General features: G+C 40.1%; 1 protein-coding gene across 1 annotated transcript in view; it reads right to left on the bottom strand.

The window, feature by feature from the left end:
- The window catches only part of SLC9C2 (solute carrier family 9 member C2 (putative)), a 101216-nt gene that overhangs the window by 19697 nt on the left and 54006 nt on the right, over window positions 1–27513 (bottom strand). The window contains exons 14-21 of the mRNA XM_044267389.1: window positions 23135–23232; window positions 22064–22183; window positions 20490–20688; window positions 19539–19727; window positions 16334–16483; window positions 9781–9832; window positions 7846–7994; window positions 5028–5153 (exon numbers count right to left, since the gene is read on the bottom strand). Of these exons, the coding sequence (XP_044123324.1) occupies window positions 5028–5153; window positions 7846–7994; window positions 9781–9832; window positions 16334–16483; window positions 19539–19727; window positions 20490–20688; window positions 22064–22183; window positions 23135–23232 (1083 nt within the window). The remainder of the gene's footprint in view (window positions 1–5027; window positions 5154–7845; window positions 7995–9780; window positions 9833–16333; window positions 16484–19538; window positions 19728–20489; window positions 20689–22063; window positions 22184–23134; window positions 23233–27513) is intronic.

Below are 27513 nucleotides of genomic sequence, written 5' to 3'. Positions count from 1 at the left end.
CTTTAGAGACTCACAACAACATTCTGGTTTCTTTTAAAATCAGAAGGGAATAAAACAACTTCTGAAAGAGGAAAATGTTTCAACACTAATATATTCATCTTTATACTAACACGGTCATAAAGTATAATTTTTTGTACTTTTTGATGGGGCAAGAGGCCCACTAAGGCAAAAGTGCCTGGGCTCGTGAGAGTTGTCATGCAGCTGTAGTAGGGAAAGGACCGGAGAGGTGACCCCAGAGTCAGACCTTGAAGGTCCTCACAGGCACTTTAAAGAGTTTGGGCTTTTCCCCAAAACTTAGGAGGAGCCACTGAAGGGTTTGTAACTGGAGAATCAGAGGGATAGATTTGCAATTTACAAAGATATGTAGGAAACATATTTCAAAATCATTCATATTGGTTATCTCTAAGTGTGGGCTAAGTGACAGGTTTTCACTTTTTACTTCGTGTTATTCTGAATTATTTGACAGCATTGAAACAGGCACTGATGACTTCACAGTGTTTTGTTTTTTTTTTAAATTCCCTAAAGCCAAATATCCAGCTTATGTATTATTCAGACCTTGGTTTTCTACCATTGATTTCTGGCTTATTGTTATAGACCTTTGTGTTTTTAATTAACCACACCAATTGGAGGATGAAAGGAGGGAGGAGTATTTAGATTGAAATTATAGTCTACAATAAGGGGTGTTTCTTTTGTCTGCTGTGTGGAGTTCCCTGTTAGTCACATAATCCCTGGGCGGCTCCTAATGAGAATAATGCCTGTTTATTCCCAACTCATCACAATTTTTATCCTGGTCAAATCAATTGAAATGTCTATCAAAAACCAACATATGAAGGAAAGAGGGCTCTCAGACTGAGAGAAGCCTGTAAGAGGGTAACGAAAGTCCAACAGCCTTGCAGAGATATGGCAAGTTAGGGACAGAAGGAGGCTGTGTCCCAGTGGCAGGTTCACCTCAGGTGTGCGTGAATCACTAATTTATAGAGTTATCTTCTTCTCATGGGTTTCCCATTCCTCCCCATTCACTGCTGGATGGTCAGTTAACTAATTACACTTGTGAAAATTACTACCTATAAAGAACCAAATTCTAATTTTATCTTAAATTGGATTTTAACAAAACTAAACAGAATGCAAATTATAAGAAACATTTTTGAGATACCTTCCTCCCAGTCCAAGCCCAGCTCCCACCTCCCACTCCCATTTATTTGAGCTCTATTCTCCGAACTATCCCCGATGGCCCCTGGCCATCCCATCGGGTTTCCTCTTCCTTCTTGAAGCCACACTTGCTCTCGCCAAAGCAGGACATCAGATCCAAGCCTGTTCGATTTCTCTCTCAAGGATTTGAACAGAGAGAAAAAGAGTCTGGGAATTGAGAAATGAGCATGATATCCAAGTGCTAGAAGAAAGGTCCACAGATGCCCACCAATGATATTCCTGAGCTGGCCTGAATCCCACCACACCCACCGTTAGTTGGCTAGCCATTTCTTAGCATCTTCTACACACCATCCCACTGTCTTTTCAGTCAACTTTCCCTTTGCGTAAACTAGTTCAAGTAAGCTTCTGTTACTTGCAACCAAAGGAGTCTTTTTTTTTTTTTTTTAAAGATTTTATTTATTTATTTGAGAGAGAGCAGGAAGGAGTATGAGCGGGGAGGGAGAGGGAGAGGAAGAAGCAGACTCCCTGCTGGGCAGGAAGCCCAGTTCTGGCCTTGATCCCAGGACCCCAGGATCATGACCTGAGCTAAAGGCAGACACTTAACCAACTGAGCCTTCCATGTGCCCCAAAACCAAAGGAGTCTTAACTCAAGTAAATTTGAAATCAATTTCAAAAGAAAAATTTAAAAATTTCTGGCATGAAGAAAATGTTAGTAAAGCAAGAAAGGAATCAACTCAGCAGAACCTCATTAAGACTGCTGTCTTTCTAGAAAACAAGGAAAATGTCCTCATTATGGACAAACAGATGCCTTATATATCTACGTGCCTAGATCACAAAGTATGGTACAACGAAATTTGTGGTAAAGCAAACATCATTCCTTGTCACAGAGTTCTCCTAATTCTAAAAATCTAACAGAGGTTTTAACAGGTTGATGAAAAATCATAAACCTTGTAATTCATACAAGAGCCGTTTAAAACCAAAGTCACGCACTGGTCTATGGGTCATATCTAATTCAAGGATGTATTTTGTTAGCCCTGCATGACACTTGAAAAATTTTGAATTCGTGCCAATTTTTTAAAATTTGGAAATTTCACATAAAAATTCAGATCTATGGGCTTTTTAAAAATCTGAGCTGTACATTATTAAATCTAAGAGTCAATTTTCGATCATCATCTTATTTGGTCTCAGCCTCATTTGACATAGTTGCTTACAGTCTCCTTTATGAAATATTTTCTTCACTTGGCTTCTGGAAGGCACTCTCTTTTAGTTTTCCTACCACCTAATGGATTACTCCTCAATTCTTTTTTTCCCAATTTTATTGAGATGTAATTGACATACAGCACTGCTCAAGTTTAAGGTTTATAGCATAATGACTCAACATAAATATATTGTGGGCGCCTGGGTGGCTCAATGGGTTAAGCCTCTGCCTTTGGCTCAGGTCATGATCTCAGGGTCCTGGGACTGAGCCCCGCATTGGGCTCTCTGCTTGACAGGGAGCCTGCTTCCCCCTCTCTCTGCCTGCCTCTTTGCCCACTTGTGATCTCTTTCTCTGCCAATAAATAAATAAAAATCTTTAAAAAAAAATACCTGTATTATGAAACAATTACCATAAGTTTAATTAACATCCATTACCTCTTCTAGTTACCAAAAATAATTCTTTTCCTTGTGATGGGAACTTATAGGACTTAATCTCTTAGCAAGTTTCAAGTACACCACACAGCAATATTAAATATATACTCATCATGTTGTATAGCACATTCCTAGCACACCTTTATCTTTTAACTTGGAAGATTGTACCCTTTGACCATCTTCCTTCAATTCCCCCTTCCCCCATCCTCTGCCTCTGGTAACCACAAATCTGATCTCTTTTTCTATTCTTTTCACTAGTTCCTCCTCATCTCCCCTCTAAATGTTGGATAGCCCAGGACTCAGTCCTTGGATATCCATAGTAATTCTGTAAATTATCTCATCAAGTTTCTATGCTGACAACCCCAAAATCTCTATCTCCCATTTGGCCTCCCACCTGAATTCCAGTCACATATCCTACTGCCCACTCGACATCTCTATTTGGATGTCTAATGGCTTTCTTAAATTTAACTCATTCAGAATCGAAGGCTTGTGCCCTCCATATAAATCTTCTCTTCTCCATCTAAGTCAACAGAAACTCCATCCTATTTTCTGACTCAAATCCCAGAAGTTATTCTCGGTCTCTAACACTCCATCAGCACCTAACAGCTCTACCTTCAAAACACCTCAAGAGTTTGACCACTGACCACTTGTTCTAATCCAAGTCCCCATCACTTCTTGCCTCCATTACAATCATCATCTTCCTGGTTGGCCTGTGTCACATTAGAGCCTATCCTCCACACAGCACCAAGGTGGACATTTTTCTTTTTCTTTTTTTCTTTCTTTCTTTTTTTTTTTTTTTAAGAGCAGGTTTGTTTGTTTGTTTTTTTAAGAGTTTATTTATTTATTTGACAGAGATCACAAGTAGGCAAAGAGGCAGGCAGAGAGAGAGGAGGAAGCAGGCTCCCTGTCGAGCAGAGATCCTGATGCAGGGCCCTGGGATCATGACCTGAGCTGAAGGCAGAGGCTTTAACCCACTGAGCCACCCAGGTGCCCCAAGGTGGTCATTTTTCAATATGAGTTAGATCATATCACTTCTCTGTTTGAAACATTTACATAAGTTCCCATTTAATTCAGAGTAAAAGCCAAAGTTCTGGCCTACAGAGTTGTGCGAACTCGGGCTCCACACCCACTTCAACTTCATCGGCTCCTGCCATCACTAGTTCTGCCACAGGGACTTTGGGGATGTTCCTTGAGCAAACTGAGCCGGCCATTGCACTTGCCAGGAATGCTCTTCTCCCAGACTATCTACCGTTGGAATGCTACTGCTTACAGATCTCTCTTCAACCATCACCTACTAGAGCAGGCTTCACTGATCACCCCATATAAAATAGCTTCCCAATTATATTCGCTTTTCTCCCTTGTTCTCCATAGCACTGACAATCATCTACTAGCCCATATATTTGTGTGTTGGTGTGTTTATTGTCCATCTCTATCCAAATAATATAAAGTGCAAAGCAAGGACTTCATTTACTTTGTTCACTGGCATTATCCCCAAACCTATAATGGTCTCTGGCACAAAGAGGACTTTCAATAAATATTTCTTTTTTTTTTTTTTAATTTTTTTTTTTTAAAGATTTTATTTATTTATTTGACAGAGAGAAATCACAAGTAGATGGAGAGGCAGGCAGAGAGAGAGAGAGGGAAGCAGGCTCCCTGCCGAGCAGAGAGCCTGATGCGGGACTCGATCCCAGGACCCTGAGATCATGACCTGAGCCGAAGGCAGCGGCTTAACCCACTGAGCCACCCAGGCGCCCCTCAATAAATATTTCTTGAAAGAATCCAAATTCCAATAAAAACACTCAGCTGACTTTAGACAGACCATGAACTCTGGATTATACCCCAGATCTCATTGTTCCCTATTATACTATACACAGCTTATTTTACTTTTAGATCATCTGCCTGGCGTGTATAGTAATTAAAACTCAAGAACCTTACTCTTAAAAAAAAGTCCTTTCCAGAGGGTGTATCTAGAAGTACGAACTCTACAACATAAAATAAGATGGATTGGTAATAATCAGGTCACACAGACATCTTCTCCTAAGCAGATAAGCCATTGTGAAAAACCATCTTTGCCTTGTAGGCTCAAAGTGAAATCTCCTCTTCTGGGTTTTGCTGGGCCTCCATTTTGGCTTACCCTTCGCTGGTCGTCGCCGGATTCTTGCTTTAAATATGCTTCTTGTTGGTCTTGCATTAGAGAGTGCAAAGTAATTATCATCAAACCTGAGCAGAATAGAAGACAGAATCTTTACCTTGAAGAACTCAATGAGAACATCCTTATTTTCCAGCCAAACAATATTATGAAGATATTTGTCAGGAGTAGGCGGTGCGATTGCCATTGGAAAGTTATTCAGTGCTTTTATTTTTGCAAGGAGTACCTGAAAACAAACAATCAAAATAATGGTGATCAGATTCTGCGACGGAAAAGGGACAGTAGGTTAAAAATTAAGGAACTCTAACAAAACTACTGTTCTGTAAATTCATTTTGATGTTGACTCACAGTTTCTCTCACCCTACTGAAATTACCCTCTAACCTTTATTGGTCCTTACTCTTCCCTTAACTCATTGAATTTCTGAATTGGTATATTAACTCAATTTGAGTTTATTACCTTTATAATCCAGTTAACACTGTCTGATACTGTGTCTTAATTTCAAATCATCTAAATGTCACAGTTGATCACTGTACAATTTAAATCCACATTTTCTCAAACCTTTTTCATGTGTGTGATTTGCTTTTCTAAATTATTCTAATTTTGAAGGCTATAGTTCCAGCTTTGTGGGCTCTCAGAAACCTTCTCTGGCTTCTCAGTATGAGATAATCACTTGTCTGCCTTATTCCCATGGCATCCCCTACAGATCTCCCTATGCAACTGATAACATTATACTATTATTGTTTTTACTTAACTGCCTCACCCTCACCCAACATTTGTTGATTGTATGAATAAAGGACTGAATGAAAGAACAAGGAAAAGCCTGTGGACTTTGTGGACAATGTTGTGTTAAGTGTCCTAATCTCCTCAAGAATCTGTGACACATGGTAGGTATCCTGTATGTATTTACTCAATTAAATTGAATTAGCTAGCTAACTCTTTATGCCTTGGAAGATAATTATAGCTCTTTGGCTGACAGGCAATCAGTATGCATTCAATAATTAACTATGGGATGACTAATTTACCCATTACCTTTCTAAACAAAGCTATAGGAAAAAAAATCTCTCTCCTCATAAGGCTATTATTTATTTATTTTAATTAATGGTATCAAGTATTCAACTGAAATCTGATCTAGCCTTCAAAGTGATAAGTGAAAAAAAAAAAAATAGAATAGAAAACGTAGTGTGGGGGCGCCTGGGTGGCTCAGTGGCTTAATCGACTGCCTTCGGCTCAGGTCATGACCCCAGAGTCCTGGGATTGAGTCCCACATCAGGCTCCCAGCTCCATGGGGAGTCTGCTTCTCCTTCTGACCTCCCCTCTAATGCTCTCTCACTCTGTCTCTCTCTCTCTCTCAAATAAATAAAATCTTAAAAAAAAAAAAAGAAAGAAAATATAGTGTGTGTAGATGCATAACCTGAAGATTACTGTAATGTAGCCCTTTTCTTTGGTCTGTCAGACACTAAGGAGAAATCGTATTACCCATTTAGTCCTTTACCATGATATTAGCCTAAAGAGATAGAACCTTAAAGGGGAAAGCTGGCCTGCCCCACACCCATTTCCCTTTGGGGCCACTAAAGAGGGGACTGTATCTTGGGAATGACTAGAAGCACAGTGCATGAGACACTTGGCTGGGAGCTGCCAGGGGTAAAGAAAAGCATGTGACACTCCAGAGCAGCTAATCAGTGGGCAACACAAACAGAATGTGGGACCAAAACGTCCATATTTCTGCCTTATGCTGGGAAACAGATTCTTACAAAGGATAGAAAGAATAATCATATTTGCACAAATACATGGTCTAGATGGTAGATGTGACAGAGTGATAGCATTAAATATTAACAATGTTTTCCTCTATCTTATGTCCCTATTTTTTTTGCAAACACATATGTCATTTTTGATAAGTCTACCTATCAGTAACCAAAGGTGGTGTCTTCCCTGCTCCTCTCCTCGCAGAACTGCCACCGATACACACAAGCTGATCTTCTTCCTCTCGTGTTAGCATTATGTGATTCCCACCTCCCTCATCACAGCTGCTAAGACTGGGCACTGCACATTTACCAGTGGACAGAGAAGCAGAAAGTGTTGTTGAGTTTTTGGAGGGAGCCACAAGATATTGGCACAGAGGGCAACCCTGATAGGAAATGGGAGAATCTGGAAAACTTTCCAGTTCTGTAGTCAAGTCCTTTCCTCAGGCCTGGCCACATGGTCTGGCTACTGTGGATTCTGTAAGAGACACCATGTGTCTTTTATAAAAAAAAATATTTATTTATTGGAGCACCTGGGTGGCTCAGTGGGTTAAGCCTCTGCCTTCGGCTCGGGTCATGATCCCAGGGTCGTGGGATCGAGCCCCACATCGGGCTCTCTGCTGGGCCAGGAGCCTGCTTCCCCTATCTCTCTGCCTGCCTCTCTGCCTACTTGTGAGCTCTCTGTCTGTCAAATAAATAAATTTTTTAAAAAAATATTTATTTATATATTTGACACAGAGAGAGAGAGAGAGATCACAGTAGGCAGAGAGGCAGGCAGAGAAAGAGGGGGAAGCAGGCTCCCTGCTGAGTGAAGAGCCCGATGTGGGGCTCGATCCCAGAAACCTGAGATCATGACCCGAGCTGAAGGCAGAGACTTAGCCCACTGAGCCACCCAGGCGCCCCCAGCATGTGTCTTTATAATAAATCCTTCAACCCCATTTCTTGGCTAAGCCTGACTCAGGCTGGTTTCTGTTACTTGCAGCCAAACGGTTTTGACATGGTAGGTATGTACCAGGTAGCGTTGGCACTCGCTGCCGCTGGTATTGACAAAGGCTTTAGGCAAAGGACAGAGTTAACAGCTGACTTAACCCCCTTACTCATTACACTCTGTCCAAGCTGCAATGTGGGCTTGGGTGCTGGGCCCATGGAATCAAGCAAATGGAAAATCGCTTTCTTACCTTATTCATCTCGATGCCCTCATGTTTATCAATAATGCCTCTTGACCACAGGAAGGTGAGGTTTTTCAGAGCTTTAGCAATCACACTCCGGATTGCCTGCCTGGTCTTCAAAGCGATGACAACATCGCGACCCTCATGCTCGATGAGTCCTGAAGCAAATAAAACTGTTCGTAAGCAAACAGTGCCATGACCGCAATGATAACTAATACTTGTGTAGTGGTTTATAGTGTCCAAAGTATTTACACGATACCTGTCATGCCTGTTCCATACAGAGCTTGTGAGGCTGGGGGTCTAGAGCGATCTTCAACTCCATTTGACGGATGAAAACATTGAAAACTGGCTTCCCCCTCCAACTAGGAGAAACTCACCTTCTCTGCCTTAGTCCCATGGCATGTCCTACATATCTCCATTACGGAACTTATTACATTGTGGCATTTTGATTTTTATTTATTTGTCTCATCTTAAATATCAAATGACTTAATGAAAGAGCCTCTGGACTTCAGCTGGTGGAACTTTCTGAGATCAGATCACGTAACTTGTCCTCTTTAATGAACACAGGAAGTCATGAACTGGGCTGTGACTCACGACCAAAACTGCATCTCTTTCATCTTTGTACTCCTAACATGGAGCAAAATCCCTGACGTCAAACTCTTTTTTTTTTTTTAACTGGCTGGTAAAATGAAAGATAGCGTGATTGGGAACATAGGTTGTTGGAGCACTTGGCTCTTGACCTTGGGGTCATGAGTTTGAACCCCATGTTGGGTGTGGAATCTACTTAAAATTTAAAGGAACTTAGGTTTCAATGTCCAGTACACCTTGCCTGGATATCCAGCTCACTACTTACAGCCCATAGGACTTCAGGCAAGTTAACCTTTCTAAAGCTTAAATCTTATAGCTTCATTATCTATAAGATGAAAATGATCATAGTATATGCCGCGTAGAGTAATCATAAAGATTAAATGAGATAATGCATATAAACCTGTTAACACAGTTCCTGACATAATTAACATTTAACAATCACTTGCAGTAACTATTTGGGAACAGGCACTCCTTTTTATGGGACTGAATCAAGAGGACTTTCTAATAGTCCCTACTAATCTAAAAGCATAATATGAGACAGCACCTCCTAGACCCCTAATCTTTAAAAGCACAGAAATAAAAAATCTACCTAGGTGTAAAGGCAACAATGGGTCCTGGATTTTCTGAGACAGCACCAAAATTTCTGGCACATTGTCTCCAAATCCACAATTTCATTCATGAGGCCACATTCTTCCAGTTTTGATTTGGAAAGTCTGATCGTCATAAATCCATATGGCATCTTATAATACGGTTATGAACATAAAGTGGTTTTACTTGATTTCTTTTATACTAACTTCCGTTTCTGCCAGGCTCTCTCTCAAGTACTTTTGCATACACTGAGAGCCTGGCCTACAGCCCCTTGCAAGGAAAACAGACCCAAGAAGCTTTGTGTAGACTCCTGGGCTCCTGCTGCATCTTCAACTCAAGCGAAGTGATTGTAGATACTCAAGTAATGACCTCCCTTGTAGCCCCACATTCCTGAGCATCCTTGCAAGCAAAGTAGAACAAAACAAAAACACCCTTTGTCAAATGTAATTCTCATGTGTCTTACTCTTGCAGCCTTAAGGAATCTGATCTTGCCACTTTTAATATACTTTCTACGCTCCTCATTCTTTCCTTTACGTTCCCACAGCAAGTACAAGACTTCCTCTCACTTTCTGCAATTATCCACTGGTATTCTCATACCCTCCACCAGGCTCTGCATTTTCAGCTTACCTGGCCTTCTGCATGCATTCAGTAAATGCTTGTTGAATGAATAAATGAGTAATAAAAGGAAAGTTTGAATTTGTCTTCCCTCAGTTAAATTATGGATAATAAGCTGTGATTTCGGGAAATCAGACACTCCCAACTACCTACCTAGTTCTTTGACAGCATCTCGTTTGTTGGTTTCCAAAATTTCATATAATTTCTGTAAGAAGTTAAGAAAGACGTTAATTTGTTACTACAGCAAGTGCATGTCTGCCTTTAAAATCTGAGAAAAGAAGCAATCCCACTTAGTTTATGATGTGGGGGAGAGGTTTGGCTCAATTCTTTTCTCTGTGCGGATTCTGCTGCTTTCTCCGTGCTCCTACTTCTATTACAATGAATAGCCTCGCCGGCAGCTTGCAGAACCACCAGACCCAGCCTTTCTCCGAGACAATGAGCGTGCCTTCCACTGTGCGCCAAGGAGAATTCTCACAGACAGAGCTCTGTGAAGAGAGAGCCAACTGAGCAGCTGTTTGGGCAGCTAGTCTATCCGGAGCATAAAAACCAGCAGAAGAATGAGAAATGATGGTACTGATTAGTTCATGTTTCCGACGGAAAACTCCCGCCATAAGAAACAGCTCTATGCCAAGGCTCACGCTGCTTTAAGCAGCGCTCAGTCATGTGGTAGGTGTTGGTCAGATGCCCACATGTCCCAGGCTCTGCTCTTTGTGGAGCTTATTCTCCAGCTTTCAGTCTTTCTGGACCTTGCCCTTGGCCACACCAACAGCCCTGGCCGCAAACAACCAGCAGTTCCCTAGGATTGTCAGGGACAGATGACTGAAACCCTGCGCCCGAATAACACACAGCATAGTGCTGTTCACTGGGAAGAGGAACAAACACGGTGTTACTTTACTGGCTTGTGGTTTTTTGTTTGTGGTTTTTTGTTTGTCTGTCTGTTTGTTTGTTTGTTTGTTTTAAGATTTATCTATCCATTTTAGGGGCACTGGGTGGCTTAGCCAGTTAAGTGTTTGCCTTCGGCTCAGGTCATGTTCCCGGGTTCCTGGGATTGAGCCCCACATCAGGCTCCCTTTCCCTTTGCCCCTGTCCCAGCTCCTTCTCTCTCTCTCTCCCGCCTCCCTCTGCAGCCCCTCTCGTGCTTTTCTCTCTCAATCTCACTCTATCTCCTATAAATAAATATAAATCTTAAAAAAAAAAAAAAAGATTTACCTATCCATTTGAGAGAGGGAGTGTTTGTACACACATGGAGCAAGGGGACAGAGGGAGAGAATCTCCAGGAGGCTCCCGGTTGAGCACAGAGCCCAATGCTGAGCTCCGTCTTAGGACCCTGAGATCATGACCTGAGCCCAGATCAAGAGACTGATACTTAACCAGCTGAGCCACCCAGGCACCCTTACAGGCTTGTCATCTAAAATTTAAGTAGCTAAAGTTAAGTTTTTGCTGTTGTTTTGGCCTAGAAAAATTACATGTACTAAATCCCTCATTTGAATATAAGAATGAGGTATACAGTTTTAAAAAATTGTTTCTTCTCACTTGATAATGCTGAATCAATATTGGGAAGGTGTCAAATTAATGGCCTGCCCACAGCACCCACACACCGTGGTCCCTCCCTGCTTGCACAGCTGCATAGGTGGCTGCAAAGATTCCTTCATATCAAACTGGACTGATAACAACTCTGTAAAAATGCTATAGAACGACCTGCACCAGAGAGCAGAGGAATCAACTCGGACCCACACAGAGAACAGTCATGAAAGCCCGGGCACACGTGTGTCTCCTCTAAATGAGAGGCCACTGGTCAGTTTTTGAACCAAGTCACTTTCAGAATAAACATAAGTTTGATATCTAAACACATCTCAAAACAAAATTAAATCCTTACTGAAGTTCCTTTATAAATGCCAAAGGGAAATTCGTTTCATCTCTTAGACTTTTGAGGCTAAGCACCCCTTCTCCCAATGCCTTCTCCCAAACTCCTCAAAACCCATTACTTCCCACCCCTGACTGCTATTTTCTTCCCTCCTCTTCCAGTTTTTGGAATCTTTTCTTCTAGAATACCTCTATCTTCTTTCTACTGTAGATCCATCTAGACTTTCTATACTTCTTTTGTCCTCTCTAACATCCAAGGTTAATCAGCAAGATTCTGTTGCACATTTGATCCAATAATTGATACTACTTTGAGGGACGCCTGGGTGGCTCAGTTGGTTAAGCAGCTGCCTTCGGCTCAGGTCATGATCCCAGTGTCCTGGGATCGAGTCCCACATCGGGCTCCTTGCTCGGCAGGGAGCCTGCTTCTCCCTCTGCCTCTGCCTGTGCTTGCTCTCTCTCCCTCTCTCTCTCTGACAAATAAATAAATAAATAACATCTTTAAAAAAAAATTGATACTACTTTGATAAATCTAGAGAAAAGTTCTCTAGCCTATCTATAAAGATGTCATGAAAGATGTTAGATGGGGCGCCTGGGTGGCACAGATGGTTAGGCCTCTGCTATCGGCTCAGGTCATGATCCCAGGGTTCTGGGATCGAATCCCACATTGGGCTCCTTGCTCAGCGAAGAACCTCCTTCTCCCTCTCCCTCTGCTGCTCCCCCGGCTTGTGCTTTCTCTCTCTCTCTGTCAAATAAATACATAAAATCTTAAAAAAAAAAAAAAAAAAAAAAGAGGGGCGCCTGGGTGGCTCAGTGGGTTGGGCTTCTGCCTTCGGCTCAGGTCATGATCTCAGGGTCCTGGGATAGAGCCCTGAATCGGGCTCTCTGCTCAGCAGGGCACCTGCTTCCTCCTCTCTCTTTCTCTGCCTGCCTCTCTGCCTACTTGTGTTCTCTGTGAAATAAATAAATAAAAACTTGGGGCGCCTGGGTGGCTCAGTGGGTTAAGCCGCTGCCTTCGGCTCAGGTCATGATCTCGGGGTCCTGGGATCGAGTCCCGCATCGGGCTTTCTGCTCGGCAGGGAGCCTGCTTCCCTCTCTCTCTCTCTCTGCCTGCCTCTCCATCTACTTGTGATTTCTCTCTGTCAAATAAATAAATTAAATTAAAAAAAAATCCTTTAAAAAAAAAGTGAAAGCTGTTAGATGCCTTGCTAAAATTCAGCTAAAATTTGGAACTTGGAAAATCAAGCTGGGGGATTCTCACTGCAAAGAGGAAAGACTTGGAAGTTATGAGAAAATTGAAACAAGGACTAAACCCAGAATTTCAAGAATTTGTTTAAAAGGGTGCCAAGGGCGCCTGGGTGGCTCAGTGGGTTAAGCCGCTGCCTTCAGCTCAGGTCATGATCTCAGGGTCCTGGGATTGTGTCCCGCATCGGGCTCTTTGCTCAGCGGGGAGCCTGCTTCCTCCTCTCTCTCTCTCTGCCTGCCTCTCTGCCTACTTGTGATCTCTCTCTGTCAAATAAATGAATAATAAAAAAAAAATCTTAAAAAAAAAAAATAAAAGGGTGCCAAAAGGAGAAGAGAAACCAGGGGAGAGAATAATCGAAGAGGTGATGGAAGAAAGACGGCAATCTTCTGATCATGAAAGCTCCAACAAGTGCTGAACGGGAGGATTCTTTTTTTATTGTTTTTATATTTAAATTTTTTTTATTTTTAAAGTTATGTCTCCCACCCAACATGGGACTCAAACTTATGACCCCAAGAACAAAAGTTCTATGCTCTACCACCCTAGTCAGCCAGGTACTCCGATAATTTTTTAAAGATTTATTTATTTATTTGAGAAAGAGAGAGAGAAAGCATGCACACACAAGTGAGGGGAGGGGCAGAATAAGAGAACCCTCGCACTGAGCTCGACGTGGGGTTCGGTCTCACAGTTCTGAGATCATGACCTGAGCCAAAACCAAGAATCAGACACTTAACTGATAGAGCTACCCAGGCGCCCCCTAATTTTTTTTTTTTTTTTAAGTCACACCTAGACACATTCCGGTAAAAATTCAGAACTCTGAGGAGAAAATCCTATAAGCCTCTAAACAGAGAGAAAAAAGTCACCTACAAAAGCACAAGTAAAGGGGTGCCTGGGTGGCTCAGTCGGTTAAGTATCTGCCTTCGGCTCAGGCGATGATCCCGGGGTCCTGAGATCCAGTCCTGCATCGGGCTCCCTGCTCATCGGGGAGCCTGCGTCTGCCTCTTCCTCTGCTATTCGCCCTGCTTATGCTTTCTCTTGCTCTCTCTCCTGCCCTCTGTCAAATTAACAAACAAAATCTTTTGAAAAAAAATAATAAAAGTACAAATAAAAATACAAAAAAAGTACAAATAAAAGACTTGTATCATCAATGCTGAAGACAGATGGCAATATTTTAAGAAAATAGTGAAAAGATTAATTATGAGAACAAAATATGAAGACTTTTGCATGTATAAGCCCATACATCTCCTATGGAAAAAAATTAGTTATGGGCATAATCTAGCATGATAAAAAGGAAAGCAAAAAGGAGACTCACATGGGACTCCAGAAAGGGTAGATGAGGGATAAAAGCTGAAGGAAGAGAGGAAGGTAGCTTAAAAAACATTTTTTCTTTAATTTTTTTTAAATCTTTTTTTTTTAAGATTTTATTTATTTATTTGACAGAGAGAGATCACAAGTAGACGGAGAGGCAGGCAGAGAGAGAGAGAGAGGGAAGCAGGCTCCCTGCCGAGCAGAGAGCCCCATGCGGGACTCGATCCCAGGACCCTGAGATCATGACCTGAGCCGAAGGCAGCGGCTTAACCCACTGAGCCACCCAGGTGCCCAAAAAACATTTTTTTAATTAATCCATTTGACTGTTTGATTTAGAAGAGTCTCAAGTAGTAGATGTTTAATGATACTCATCTATTTTCTTTGTGATGGGTTGAATCAAATGATAGATTCTACACTGAATGATATTTATATAATCATAACAAAGTAAACGTTTTTTGGTTTTCCATGTATGGAGTCGTTGAAAAGAATGAAGACAAAATTACACTTACAGAATAAAATATGTTATAAACCTTTTCTCTGTAAAAATAATAGCTCCAAAAATTTAAGATGGGGAGAAAAAGAATGGCTTTTAGCCCTAAAAGTAATATTCTAATCTCTTTATACCTCATGGCAGAGGGCAAATAAAGGCTGTTTAGAGATAATAAATCAAGAATAAAATACATGTGCACCTTATTAAAATTATTATGGCAAACAGTAGAGGAATTAACACAAGAATGGTTACCATAGGGATGCCTGTCTTCATCTCAGGTCATGATCCCAGGGTCCTGGTTACACTGGTTATACTGGTTACACTGGAGCTGTTTCTGGGAAGTGGTAGCATGGAGGGCTGGGAAGGATACTTTCCTTCTTGCATTTTATTACTTCTGAGTTGTAAAATTCTGCATGATTCTTCTTTTAACATCTTTTCTGTGTTATCTCTCTCTCTATATATATATATATATATTTGGACTCAAAGACCTTACCTCTTCGGGCCATAAAGAGCCACTGAATGTTCTCCCCGCCCCCGCTTTTTTTTTAGGTAGGCTCCATATCCAATGTGGGGCCCAACGCAGGCTTGAACTCACAACCCTGAGACCAAGACCTGAGCTGAGATCAAGAATCTGACTAATCTGGGGCGCCTGGGTGGCTCAGGGGGTTAAGCCGCTGCCTTCGGCTCAGGTCATGATCTCAGAGTCCTGGGATCGAGCCCCACATCGGGCTCTCTGCTCAGCGGGGAGCCTGCTTCCTCCCCTCTCTCTGCCTGCCTCTCTGCCTGCTTGTAATCTCTGTCTGTCACATAAATAAATAAAATCTTTTTAAAAAAAAAAGAATCTGACTAATCTGACTCAGCTTAAGCAACTGAACTGCGCAGGTGTCCAGCTACTGAATATTCTCAAGCAGAAAGTCACATGTGAATCTTGAAACGTTACTCATTTGCAGAGGGTCCTGTCTGGACAGCCTGGCAGGAGGGAACTGAGTCAGGAGGTAAGTCACTCCATCTTCCAGTGCCTGAAATACTCATGTCCTGATTTCCCCCTTGGTACTTACCTCATGCTGCCTGGAAATAAGGAGGATCTTGAATGATTAAATAAACAAACAAACAAGCAAATACTACTATTCAGCCATTCTTCAGCACCAGCATTGCAAGTTTTCACCTTCAAATCTTTGTTCTCTTTCCCTCTCTCTTCCTCTCCACCTCAGACCTACACTTTCTTTGAAGATTCATGTGAGTTCTGATTCCTGCATGAAGCCTTTTCCAACTTGCCCTCCCCTTCAGAGAGTGTTACAAAGGTAGACGAATCTCTAGTTTGCATTCAGAAAATAAAAACACAAGGTAGACTTGCTTCTGTGCCAATTATAAAGGAGTTTGGTAAAGATACCTGACCTTGACAGAGCCAAGACTGACCGCTGTAACACCTGTCAGAGCATAACGAACAACTGAATCCCCTTCACTTACCACAGTTGATGGGTTGGGCCAAATACATACGGAAGTAGTCCTTTTTTTTCTTTTTAAGATTTTATTTATTTATCTATTTGTTTATTTATTTGTTTGTTTATTTGACACAGGGAGTGGGGGAGATCACAAGTAGGGAGAGAGGTGCGGGGGTGGGGGTGAAGCAGGCTCCCCACTGAGCAGAGAGCCCAATGCGGGGACTTGATCCGAGGACTCTGAGGCCGTGACCTGAGCCCAAGGCACAGGCTTAACCCACTGAGCCACCCAGGTACCCCACAGAAGTAGTTTTTAAAGATACATGACTTCATTCAAGGGATTGTTTTCCCAATCTTGTCTCTCACCTGGTATATTGATTCTTGGCTGGAAATATGTTTTATTAAAAGCTTGGTATCCTCTTGACTTTTGACATAACCTTTCGTAATGCCATACATCAAGCGGAGACGCTTTTTAATCTGCACATCTACGACATTTATCAGTAGTGGGATTATTATCTGGAACCACAAAGAGAAAAACAAGTCTGAAAGTCTGATGTGGGAAAGCACCTTCCAAGGCAGGCGTTCTCAAAGTGTCATCTTGGGGAGCAGTGGCATTACCCACAGACTTGTTAGAAATGCAAATTCTCCGCTGCCTCTCCCCGCACCCAGACCTGCTGAACTGGAAATTCTGGGGGTGAGTCTCAGAAATCAGCATCTTAAGAAGTCCTCTAGGTGATTCTATGCGCACTCAAGTTTGAGAGCCATTCTTTAAAGAAATGAAAGGTCAATGACTCACTAACTGGCTCTGGAGATTTAAGGGGGAGTCCCCACCACTGCCTTTATCCCCCATTCTCCACACCCCCCTATTTCAGGAGACAAGAGGAGTGGTCCCCTAACCTGCATGATAGTCACTGACCAAATCAATCATCCCTTCCCTCCTCAGTTTCTTGACTTGCAAGATAAGGAAAATGGGATATTAAAGATACTTCTTAGCTCTAAATTTCTCAAATCATAAGCTGAGGCAAGAGAGTATAGTGACTGAAGAGAAGGGAATATTAAATATAAGTTTTCTGAGGTTCAAGTACTAGCTCTCCTACTCACCAGCTCTGTGACCTTGAGGAAGTTACTTGTGACCTTGAGGACTCTTGTCTCCTCATCTGTACTTAAATAATAATATTTAAGTACTCAAAGTCCAATGGAGCAGCCCCTCACAACCGATACAATCACAGAGACAGAATCAGGTCAGAATGCAAGGCAGATGGTGAGGAAACAGGTCCCAGAAGAGGAAGGTGAGAAGAGCAAAACAACATCATAGCAAAGGAATTACAAGAGCAGAGAAAGAAGAGATTTTTAGCTGCTCTTATGGTTGTGTCACTTTGGTTGGAGGGAGAGATAGTAAAGGGGATTTTTACAAAGTGTTATTCCGTGATGCACTGAGGCCCCCTGAGCTGTTCCTAAAAGGATCTAAAGTAAAAATCTCCAATATTCTTTCAAGCTCTCCAATACATATTTCATTCGAAAGTCACACTGCGCTGAGACTGGCTATTAGAGCGCCTGACTTTACGTAGTGGGAACACCTGGTTCACAGGCCTATTGCAATAATTTCATTAAATAATGTATGTCAAGGGCTCTGCACAGTCCTGGAACATAGTAAGTGCTCAATAGAAAAAGTTAATCCTGATTATATTAATTCCTTATGTATATTTCATAGAGATTTGTCAAAGTGTGCTGGACAGAAGTAGCAACTGGGTCACACTCTTTACTTCCCTCAGAGAGATACTTCACAAAGTATTACTTCTACAATAATTATTTTACCTTCATCTGCAATAAATCTCTATATAAAAACTGATTACCTAAGAAGCTTTTCCCTTCCATTTTAAGACAGCCTCATACTACACATCCTGATTTCTAGCGTACTTTGTGTTATGGAAGGGCTATGCCTTATGTAGACCCTCGGCTCTAAGCTCAAAAAAGCAAAAATCACTAATAATCAAAATTACCCCTTACAACAACATTTTTATGTATGAAACAAAACAGCATTTTATGTATAGTAATGCTTTCGAACACCAAAGCTTGGTAACACTGATACAGAACCAAGGAAGGAACTGACAATAAAGTTTGCAAGTGCAGTCTGAGCATTTAAACAAGTCTGCCTTTAGGAGGACTATGAAATTTCATGGAGAAAGATAATAGAGGATTCTTTGGTTACCAGAGTTGTCAGGAGTTTGTTTTTTTTACATTAATCCTGGGGTACCTGGGTGGCTCAGTGGATTAAAGCCTCTGCCTTTTGCTCAGGTCATGTTCCCAGGGTCCTGGGATCCAGCCCCGCAGCAGGCTCTCTGCTCAGCAGGGAGCCTGCTTCCCTTCCTCTCCCTTCCTGATCTGTCTGTCAAGTAAATAAATAAAATCTTTAAAAAAATTAATCCTTCATAACGTCAACTGATACCAATAAAAACTTGTTTGAAATAATAGGAATTAAACAACACACACACACAAAACATAGAGTGGCAAATGAAACCACCTTAAGCTCCCAACTTAAACGCTTATGTAAGGCAACTTCATTGGAAGAAAGCCTCGCCCCATGTGCCCCTCATCCCCACCCTGCCGAGTCAGGTCCCCGGGTCAGCTGCGGGTGGAGTCCCTTCCTCCTCCCCAGTGTCTAGTGTTCCCCTGCCCCGTGCTGTGGCCGTCCGTGCCTCGGGGGTAGAGGTTGCACAACGGTGCTCCCGGTTCCCCTCCGACTCCGGGTTTGCATGGAAGAATCCTCTTTCCACGATGCCACTGGGCTACGTGGCGGCGTGCGGGGGAAGGAGGACCGTGAGGGAGCCCCCGCCCGAGACTCTTGGTCGGCCTCCCTGCCCCAGGCGTCACTCAGTGATCATGGGTAGAGAGAACTGTTTCCAAAAAAAAAAGCTGACTGAAAATCTGAAAATCTACCTTCAGAATCAAAACTGTGGAAAGAAGGAATAGTAGCTGTTACAGAGACTGAAGGCCACAGCAGAATGAAGTTCCATAGGCAGTATGCAATATAGAAGTGGCCTGTAGAGAAAATATTTTCATGCTTCTGCACTGTTAGGCCTTTCTGAGCAAATTTACTAAAACCCGGAGAGTTTGTTTCTGAGTTACCGTGCTTCCACGGGCACCAACATTTTCGTTCTTGCACTCGACAAATATTTGATTAAGAACTTAACTGTATGCTAGGCGCCATTCTAGAGCTGTCGGTTACCTCAGTGACCAAACCAAAGATCGCTGCCTCATGGGGAGTACGTGCCACAACAGTACAAAGGTAGTAAGTGCTATGAGGAAAAACTAAACCTTAAGCAGGTGGAGGGGGGTCAGGAAGCTGGTATGTGCCAGGGAGCAGGTTGTCATTTCACACAGGGTGATGAGGGAAGGCGTTCTCTCTGAGAAGCTGAGGGGGTAAACCAGGCAGACGCCTATAGAGACAGCATTCCAGAAACAACAGCCCCTTCTCTTGTTTCCTTCGAAATAATGAGGTTTCTTAACACATTTAACAAACAGTGTGGGGAAAACAACAACAACAACAACATTTGGAAGCATGATGTTTTACCTTGATGAAAGGAATAAACCTAATTATTCTGAAATATCCCAGTATTACTGTAATCTGAATAAGAACCAAGTTGTCTGGTCTCAGTTTGACAAAGTATAAACAAAAGAGGTCAACGATTCCAAGAAGCACGATAAGAAAGTCCAAAGTATTCCAATATTGATCAAAATACTTCCTTTTCAAAATTATTATCTATTTAGAAGACAAACAGAACATATGTTATTTCATAGCACCTATACAACTATGGGGGAGGGGATAGGTCTTCAGAATTAACACTTCAATTCTCAACTACAAATGAGTTGTACTCCAAAAGTTGAGTTTTAAGTTATTCATTTGGAATTAAAAAAATTTTTTTTAAATCTCCAACATCAAAATCATAATTTGATTCAAAATAATTCATTTATAATCTTGTATTTATCATTATTTATTAAAATAGTTCATTTATAACCTATAAATCAAGTTGAAATGCTGGAAACAAGCAATTAAAAATAGCAATAAACAGTCATTGCAACACTATTAATAATGAAATATGAAAACAGTAATGTTGACAAATCATCTTCAAACCATTTATCCTAAAAAGCAGTTCTCATCTTATGACAAAGACCTAGCAAACCAGTTTGGATTTATTCACTTACTTGCTTTTTGCATCATTACAGAAAATATTTGAGAGAAACAACCCTTTGTATTTTCCATCTGGATTCCCATTTCTCTTCATGTCTTTGGGATTCTCTCCACTTTTATGATACTTATTTTACCTGATACCCAAGACCATGACTATGTTACTGATTTCACAATTAAACTCAGAAAGTTCAAAGAAGAATACTAAAATTCCAGGATCCTATCAACTATTACATCAAATGGCTTCTAGTATCAAATTATTTCAACATGACACAGATAGATTCAAAGATATCTGAATTGTTCTTTTCACTGGATACATCCTTTTTTAAACAGTACCTTCAGTGCTGATCGAAATATGTATAAAAATACATAATAGTAGTTTACTGATAAAAGTGCTGACACATTTAACTCTCTTGCCATTGGCCACAGATGTATTATCATAGGATAAATGTACATTACTGTTATAACATGTCCCGCATATTCAAATTCTTCTGAAAATACTATATGATGTACAAAAAGCAGAAATTTATTATTCCTGGGGAAAAAAGAGATCAATAAAATGTTAGATCGCTTTAAAAATATAACAACTGAGATCTGAAGTTCAGATTTGCTTTAATAAATCATTAACATTAATTTGAAGAAGAATATAAAAATTTAAAATAAATAAGCAGAAACCTAAAGCATACTTTCTGTATATAATAATCATCAAAGAGAAAGATAAAAATATAGCTCTTATTAATTAATCAGGATGGGGAGCATTTTTAAAAATCAAGGCTAATTGCACAGAAGAAACAAGGCAAAGATTCATTCAACAAAAGCAAGAAACAAATAAATGCAGAGAAAAACATCAGCATCACTTAAAAGTCAGAACAGGAAAAAATACTCTATTCAGTAATTACCATGATTTTTTTTTTTAAAAAGATTTTATTTATTTATTTGACGGAGAGAGAGATCACAAGTAGGCAAAGAGGCAGGCAGAGTGCGAGCGGGAAGAAGGCTCTCCGCTGAGCAGAGAGCCCGATGCGGGGCTCGATCCCAGGACCCTGAGATCATGACCTGAGCCAAAGGCAGAGGCTTAATCCACTGAGCCACCCAGGTGCCCCTGTATTTTTTTTTTTTTTAATTTTCCAATCCATCCTAAGTAGAGCCTAATAAAAAGTGGTTATCTACATATATGTTAAGACCCTATATTAATTCCTTATATTTCTCTTTAAACTTAATACATGGGGAAAAGTTAAGAAATTATCAGGATTTGTTATGAAAGGTATGTCAGCGCCCACTTAAAATTTAGTAGCATGAATTTTTCTCGTATTTCTCATTTTTATATCTTTTGTTAATAGATAAACTTTGTCTTCCTGCTCTAAAAAGCATATAAGTTCACAACTCATAATAAGTTAAGTAAAATTCACAAGTTAAGTAAATCCATATCTTGCAATAATTTGGAAGATTGGTTACAGGTATTATTAAGGCCCTGTTGTTTTTCCTAGTTAGGGATATCAACAGAGCTGCCCCATGGCACAGATGAAATGGAGTGGAAAATATAGGCCATGAGTTTGATATTTCTTTCCCCTCCCTGCTCAATGTTATACCCAGAAGAACATGAAAGCAGTCTAGTTTGTACTATGACCCTAAGATATGGCAATTACCACTTAAAGGAGTCCAAACATGACCAGTCTTTGCTTCTCCTTTCCTACTCACTCCCTAACAGAGGTATCAACAAAAGTCGCTCAAACAACTCAACAAAGAGAGAGATGCAAGTGCTCTGCTCCTTCCCTCACCACTTGATCAAAAAGGGCTGACCATAATATTAGTTAATTTTTTTAATAAGGAAACTTAATGTAATCAATACTGACAGGGTAGAAGCGGTGATATTTTTAGATATATTGCTATTAAAGATTTATAGTACTTACACATACAGAAAAAGAGGTGCCTTATCTTTATGATATTCCAAGACAGTTAACATGTTTTTAAACTTCATAAGCCAACTTCTAGCTCTTACATAAGTTGAAACATCATAAATACTCATGAATCTAACAGAGAAAAATATACATATATGTTAAAATAAAAATCAAGTGCTATACTTCTGGGTAAATATAAAAAGAGAACTCCCTTTTATATTAAAATATATATTAAAAATGCTCTGTCCTGAAACTCTGTATCGATCTATCAACCCAATGGTCATGTATAGGAAACTCCTGCTGCCTGTTCCTGGAACCATTCTTGACTTGACATAGAGCATAATTAAAGTTTCTCCAGACCAGTTCTTTGGGGTTCAGAATCAAGCTCCCCTTTGTCATGCCTTCCCTAGCTCCAGCCTCTCCAAGGCCCTGAAGGCCCTACCCTTCCCAAACTTTAGGAACTGATGTTAGATCTCCCAGAGAGATTATCAGACTGTTGAAATGTTGACTACCACGTGGCAGGATTTCCTGTCATTGTTGCCCCCACAAACTTTGTCTTGGATCACCCATTAGCGAATGCTTGTCAGGACTATGACCGGATATAGACATATCTCCAAGACACTTGAACTTTTCCCATCAAATTTAATTGTATCTCCCAGGTCCATCAGAAGGATCAGTTCCTTCAAGCCTGGCTGCACCTGACTAATGGCAGGTTCCAGGCTTCCCTACCTACCCTATCCAGTAACTTAGTAAATATGATATAAAGAAAAGATAAGTACAACAGTGTATGAAATTACATAGGTTGTCTTTCATGGCTCCCCTAGTCTCTTATCTAATTACACTGTAGTCAGATCTTCCACCAGAATCTCCTAATGACACCAAAGTTATGGACCTTCCAGGGAAAAATGTAAATAAGTAAAAATAAGTAGATGGATGGATGGATGGATGGATGGATGGATGGATGGAGATAGGTGAAATAAATAGATTGATCAATCTGGATATTTAACTCTCAGTTTGATTTTTTTTTTATACCATATAGCCATTTGATTCTGGAAATAACAATTTAAGAAGTATTATACTTACTTTCCTTGGGTGGGGCAATAGCTTTTGCTTGCACCAATTAATATCCGGGCTGCCTCTACACTGAGGATTCCATCATTACACTGTTTTTCAAAGCTGCTCTAAACACACAATTTTGAACAAACATTAAAAAGGACCAAAAATATATATATCATAATGTATTCTGCTTTACCTTTACATAGGCCTCATTATTATTATTGAATTCATTATAGGAAAATATACTTTTACCAGAAAAATCTTGTAGCAGCAAAAAAACCCTAAATTCATTCAATTTAAATATTTATTGAATATTCATTTTTTGCAAAGTCCTATCCTGGATGCAATAAAAGATACCAAGTTTCCTAGCTTCAGAAACTCCAAATCTGTACAAGTCAAAAAGTTTTCTTTGGTAATATAAATAGCATCATAGCATCATCTTTCTGCATCAGGATAGTGCAAAGTATCAATTCAAAGATTAACTAATCATCTCACCCTCTTAAAAAACTACCAAGAGAGAAAAGTAAATTGTGTTCTTTTGTTTCCTTTTTGCTAGGTTTATTGTGATATAGTTGACATATAACATTGTGTAAGTTTAAGGTGTACAATGTGATGATTTATACACTTGTATATATTGCAGAATGGTTACATGACAAGATTAGTTAACACATCCATTACCTCACATAATTACAACTTTTTTGTGTGTGATTGTGTGTGATTGAAGATCCACTCTCTTAGCAACAATCAAGTATGTAATATAGAATTGTTACAGTCGCCGTGCTGTATATTAGAGCCCCAGAACTTATTCATCTTATAACTTATAAAAAAGTTTGTACACTTTGATTAATATCTCCTCCACTCCCCTACCTCCCAACCCCTGGAAACCACCATTTCGCTCTGTTTCTATAAGTTTGGCTTTTTTTTTTTTTTTTTTTTATATTCCACACATACATGAAATCATACAGTATTTGTCTTTCTCTGTCTGACTTATGTTACCTAGCATAAGATCCTCAAATCACAGATGGCTGTTCTGTGGTTGAATAATATTCCATTAGATAGGCAGATGATAGATAGATAGATAGATAGATAGATAATAGATAGTTATAGATATATAGATAGATAATAGATAACATTCTCTTTATTCATCTATCGGGGACACTTGGGTTTTTTTCCATGTTTTTGATATAGTGAATAATGCTGAAAATAATGCTGAAAGAAACACAGGAGCACATGATCACTTTGAGATCCTATTATCATTTCCTTCTGACATATACCAAGAGGTGGGGTTGCTAGAAGATATGATAGTTCTAGCTTTAATTCTTTGAGGAATGTTTATATCAATTTCTGTAGTGACAGTTTTGATTAGCATTTCCCTGATGATTAGTTGAGTACCTTTACATGTGGTTGACCACATGTCTTCTTTGGGAAAATGTCTATTCAAGTTCTCTGCCTATTTTCAATCAGATTATTTGTGTTGTTTTTTTTTAATTGACTTTTATGAGTTTCTTTCATTTTTTGGATATTAACCTCTTACCTGACATATGGTTTGCAAATAATTTCTCCCATGCTATAGATTGCCTTATCATTTTGTTGACTATATTACTGTCCAGGAGCTTTTTTCGTTGCAGTTGCTTCTGTTCCTTGTGTCTTTGGAAATATATTTTAAAAATTGGTTGTCAAGACCAATGTCAAGTACCTTTTTCTTTATGTTTTCTTCTAAGAGTTTTATGGTTTCAATCTTATATCTAAATCTTTAATCCATTTTGAGTTAATTTTGTAAGTAGTGTAAGAGAGAGTTTCAATTTTTTTCTTTTGGATGTGAATACCTAGTTTTCCCACAATTATTGAAAACACTATCTTTTCCATTGATATTTTTCACTCTTCTGTCAAATATTAGTTGACCACACATGCATGGGTTTATTTTGGGGTCTCAACTCTGCTCTGTTGGTCTGTGTGTCTGTTTTTATGCCAGTGCTATACTGTTTTGGTTACTACAGCTTTGTAGTATAATTTGAAATCAGGAAGTGTGATGCCTCTAGCTTTGTTCTTTCTCAAAATTGTTTTGGCTTTTCAGGTTCTTTTGTGATTTCATACACATTTTTGGATTGTTTATTCTATTTTTGTGAAAAGGGCCATTGGCATTTTGATAGAGATTGCATTGAATCTATAATGGCTTTAGGTAATATGGACATTTTAATAATAATGTTTCTGATCCATGAATATATCTTTCCACTTATTTGTGTCTTTTTCAGTAATTTTCATCAGTGTCACAGTTTTCAGCCTATAGTTTCACCCCCTTGGTTAAATTTTTGGTGGACTCCTTAGGCTTTTCTCTTTTTTTAAGATTTTATTCATTTATTTGAGAGAGAGTGAGAGAACGAGAGAGCATGAGTCGGGGCAGGTGCTAAGGGAGAGGGAGAAGCAGACTCCTTGCTGAGTAGGGAGCTCTCTTCTGGGGTCCAAACCCAGGATTCTGTGATCCTGGCCTGAGCTAAAGGCAGCCATTTAATCAACTGAGCCACCCAGGCGCCCCCTAGGGTTTTCTAGATATAAGACCATGTCATTTGCAAACAGTTCTATTCCTTCCTTTCTATTGCTCTGACTAGAACATTTATTACTATGTTGAAAAGGAGTGGTAAGAGTGGACATCCTTGTCTTGTTTGTCATCTTGGAAGAAAGCTTTCAACTTTTCACCACTGAGTATAATGTTAGCTGTGGGTTTGTTGCATATGGTCTTCATTATACTGAGGTATATTTCTTCTGTACACAATTTGCTGAGAGTTTTTATCATGAAAGGGTGTGGAATTTTTTCTGCATCTATTGAGAAAATCATATTATTTTTATCCTTCATTCTACCAATGTGGTATTTGACTGATTTGTAAGCGTCTTATGCTTTACCAACTGAGTTAGCCAGGAGCCCTTTTTTGACTGATTTATAGATATTAAACCACCCTTGCATCTCAGGGATAAATCCCATTTTATCATGGTTCATAATCCTTTTTTTTTTAAAGATTTTATTTATTTGACAGAGAGAGATCGATCACAAGTAGGCAGAAAGGCAGGTGGGGGGTGGAGGATGGAAGCAGGCTCCTTGCTGAACAGAGAACCCGATGCAGGGATCCATCCCAGAACCCTGAGATCACGACCTGGGCCGAAAGCAAAGGCTTAACCCACTAACCCACCCAGATGCCCCAGTTCATAATCCTTTTAATGTGCTGTTGAATTTCATTTGCTAGTATTGTGTTGAGAATTTTCATCTGTATTTTTCAAGGGTATTGACTTTTATTTATCTTTTCTTGTAGTGTCCTTATTTGGGTTTGGGAGTGTTCCCTTCTTTCAATATTTTGAAAGACTTTGAGAAGGGATTGGCATAAATTTCTTCTTTAAACCGTTTGGTGGGGGGGTGCCTGGGTGGCTCAGCGGGTTAAGTGTCCGACTCTTGATTTTTGGCTCAGGTCATGATCTCAGGGTCATGAAATTGAGCCCCATGTGAGGCTCCATGGTCAGCAGGGAATCTGCTTAAGATTTTCTCCCTCTCCCTCTGTCCTTACCCCTGTTTGCTCGCTCTCTCTCTCTCTCTCTCTCAAATAAATAAATAAAAATCTTTTTAAAAAAAGATTTATTAGAGGGATGCCTGAGTGGCTCATGGGGTTAAGCCACTGCCTTCAGCTCAGATCATGATCCTAGGGTCCTGGGATAGAGTCCCACATCAGGCTCCTTGCTAAACAGGGAGCCTGCTTCTCTCTCTGCCTCTGCCTGCCACTTTGCCTGCTTGTGTGCTCTCTCTCTCTCTCTCTCTCTGACAAATAAATAAATAAAATCTTTTAAAAAAATGTTTATTAGAGTTCACAAGTAAAACCATCTAGTCCTGTGCTTTTCTTTGTTGGGAGGTTTTTATTTTTGATATTATTTAAATTTGAGTTAGTTAACACATAGTGTAATATTAGTTTCAGGAGTAGAATTTAGTGATTCATCAGTTGCATATAACCCCTAATGCTCATCCCAACAAATGTCCTATTTAATGACCATCACACATTTGTCCCATCCCCCTACCCACCTCCCCTCCAGCAAACCTGTTTGTTCTCTGTAGTTAGAAGTCTTTTATTGTTGCCTCCCTATCTGTTCTTATTTTTCCTTCCCTTCCTCTGTGTTCATCTGTTTGGTTTCTTAAATGCCACATATGAGTGAAATCATATATTTGTCTTTCTCGACAGACTTATTTCACTCAGCATAATACACTCTAGCACCATCCACATCATTGCAAAGGGCAAGATTTCATTCTTTTTGATGGCTGAGTAATATTCCATTATATATATATATATATATATATATACATTTTCTTTATCCATTCATCAGTTGATGGACATTGGGACTCTTTCCATAATTTGGCTATTGTGGACATTGGT

Source organism: Neovison vison, chromosome 10 (assembly GCF_020171115.1).
Source record: "Neovison vison isolate M4711 chromosome 10, ASM_NN_V1, whole genome shotgun sequence".
Lineage (NCBI taxonomy): Eukaryota > Metazoa > Chordata > Mammalia > Carnivora > Mustelidae > Neogale > Neogale vison.
This window is presented reverse-complemented; position numbering and strand designations above follow the sequence as displayed.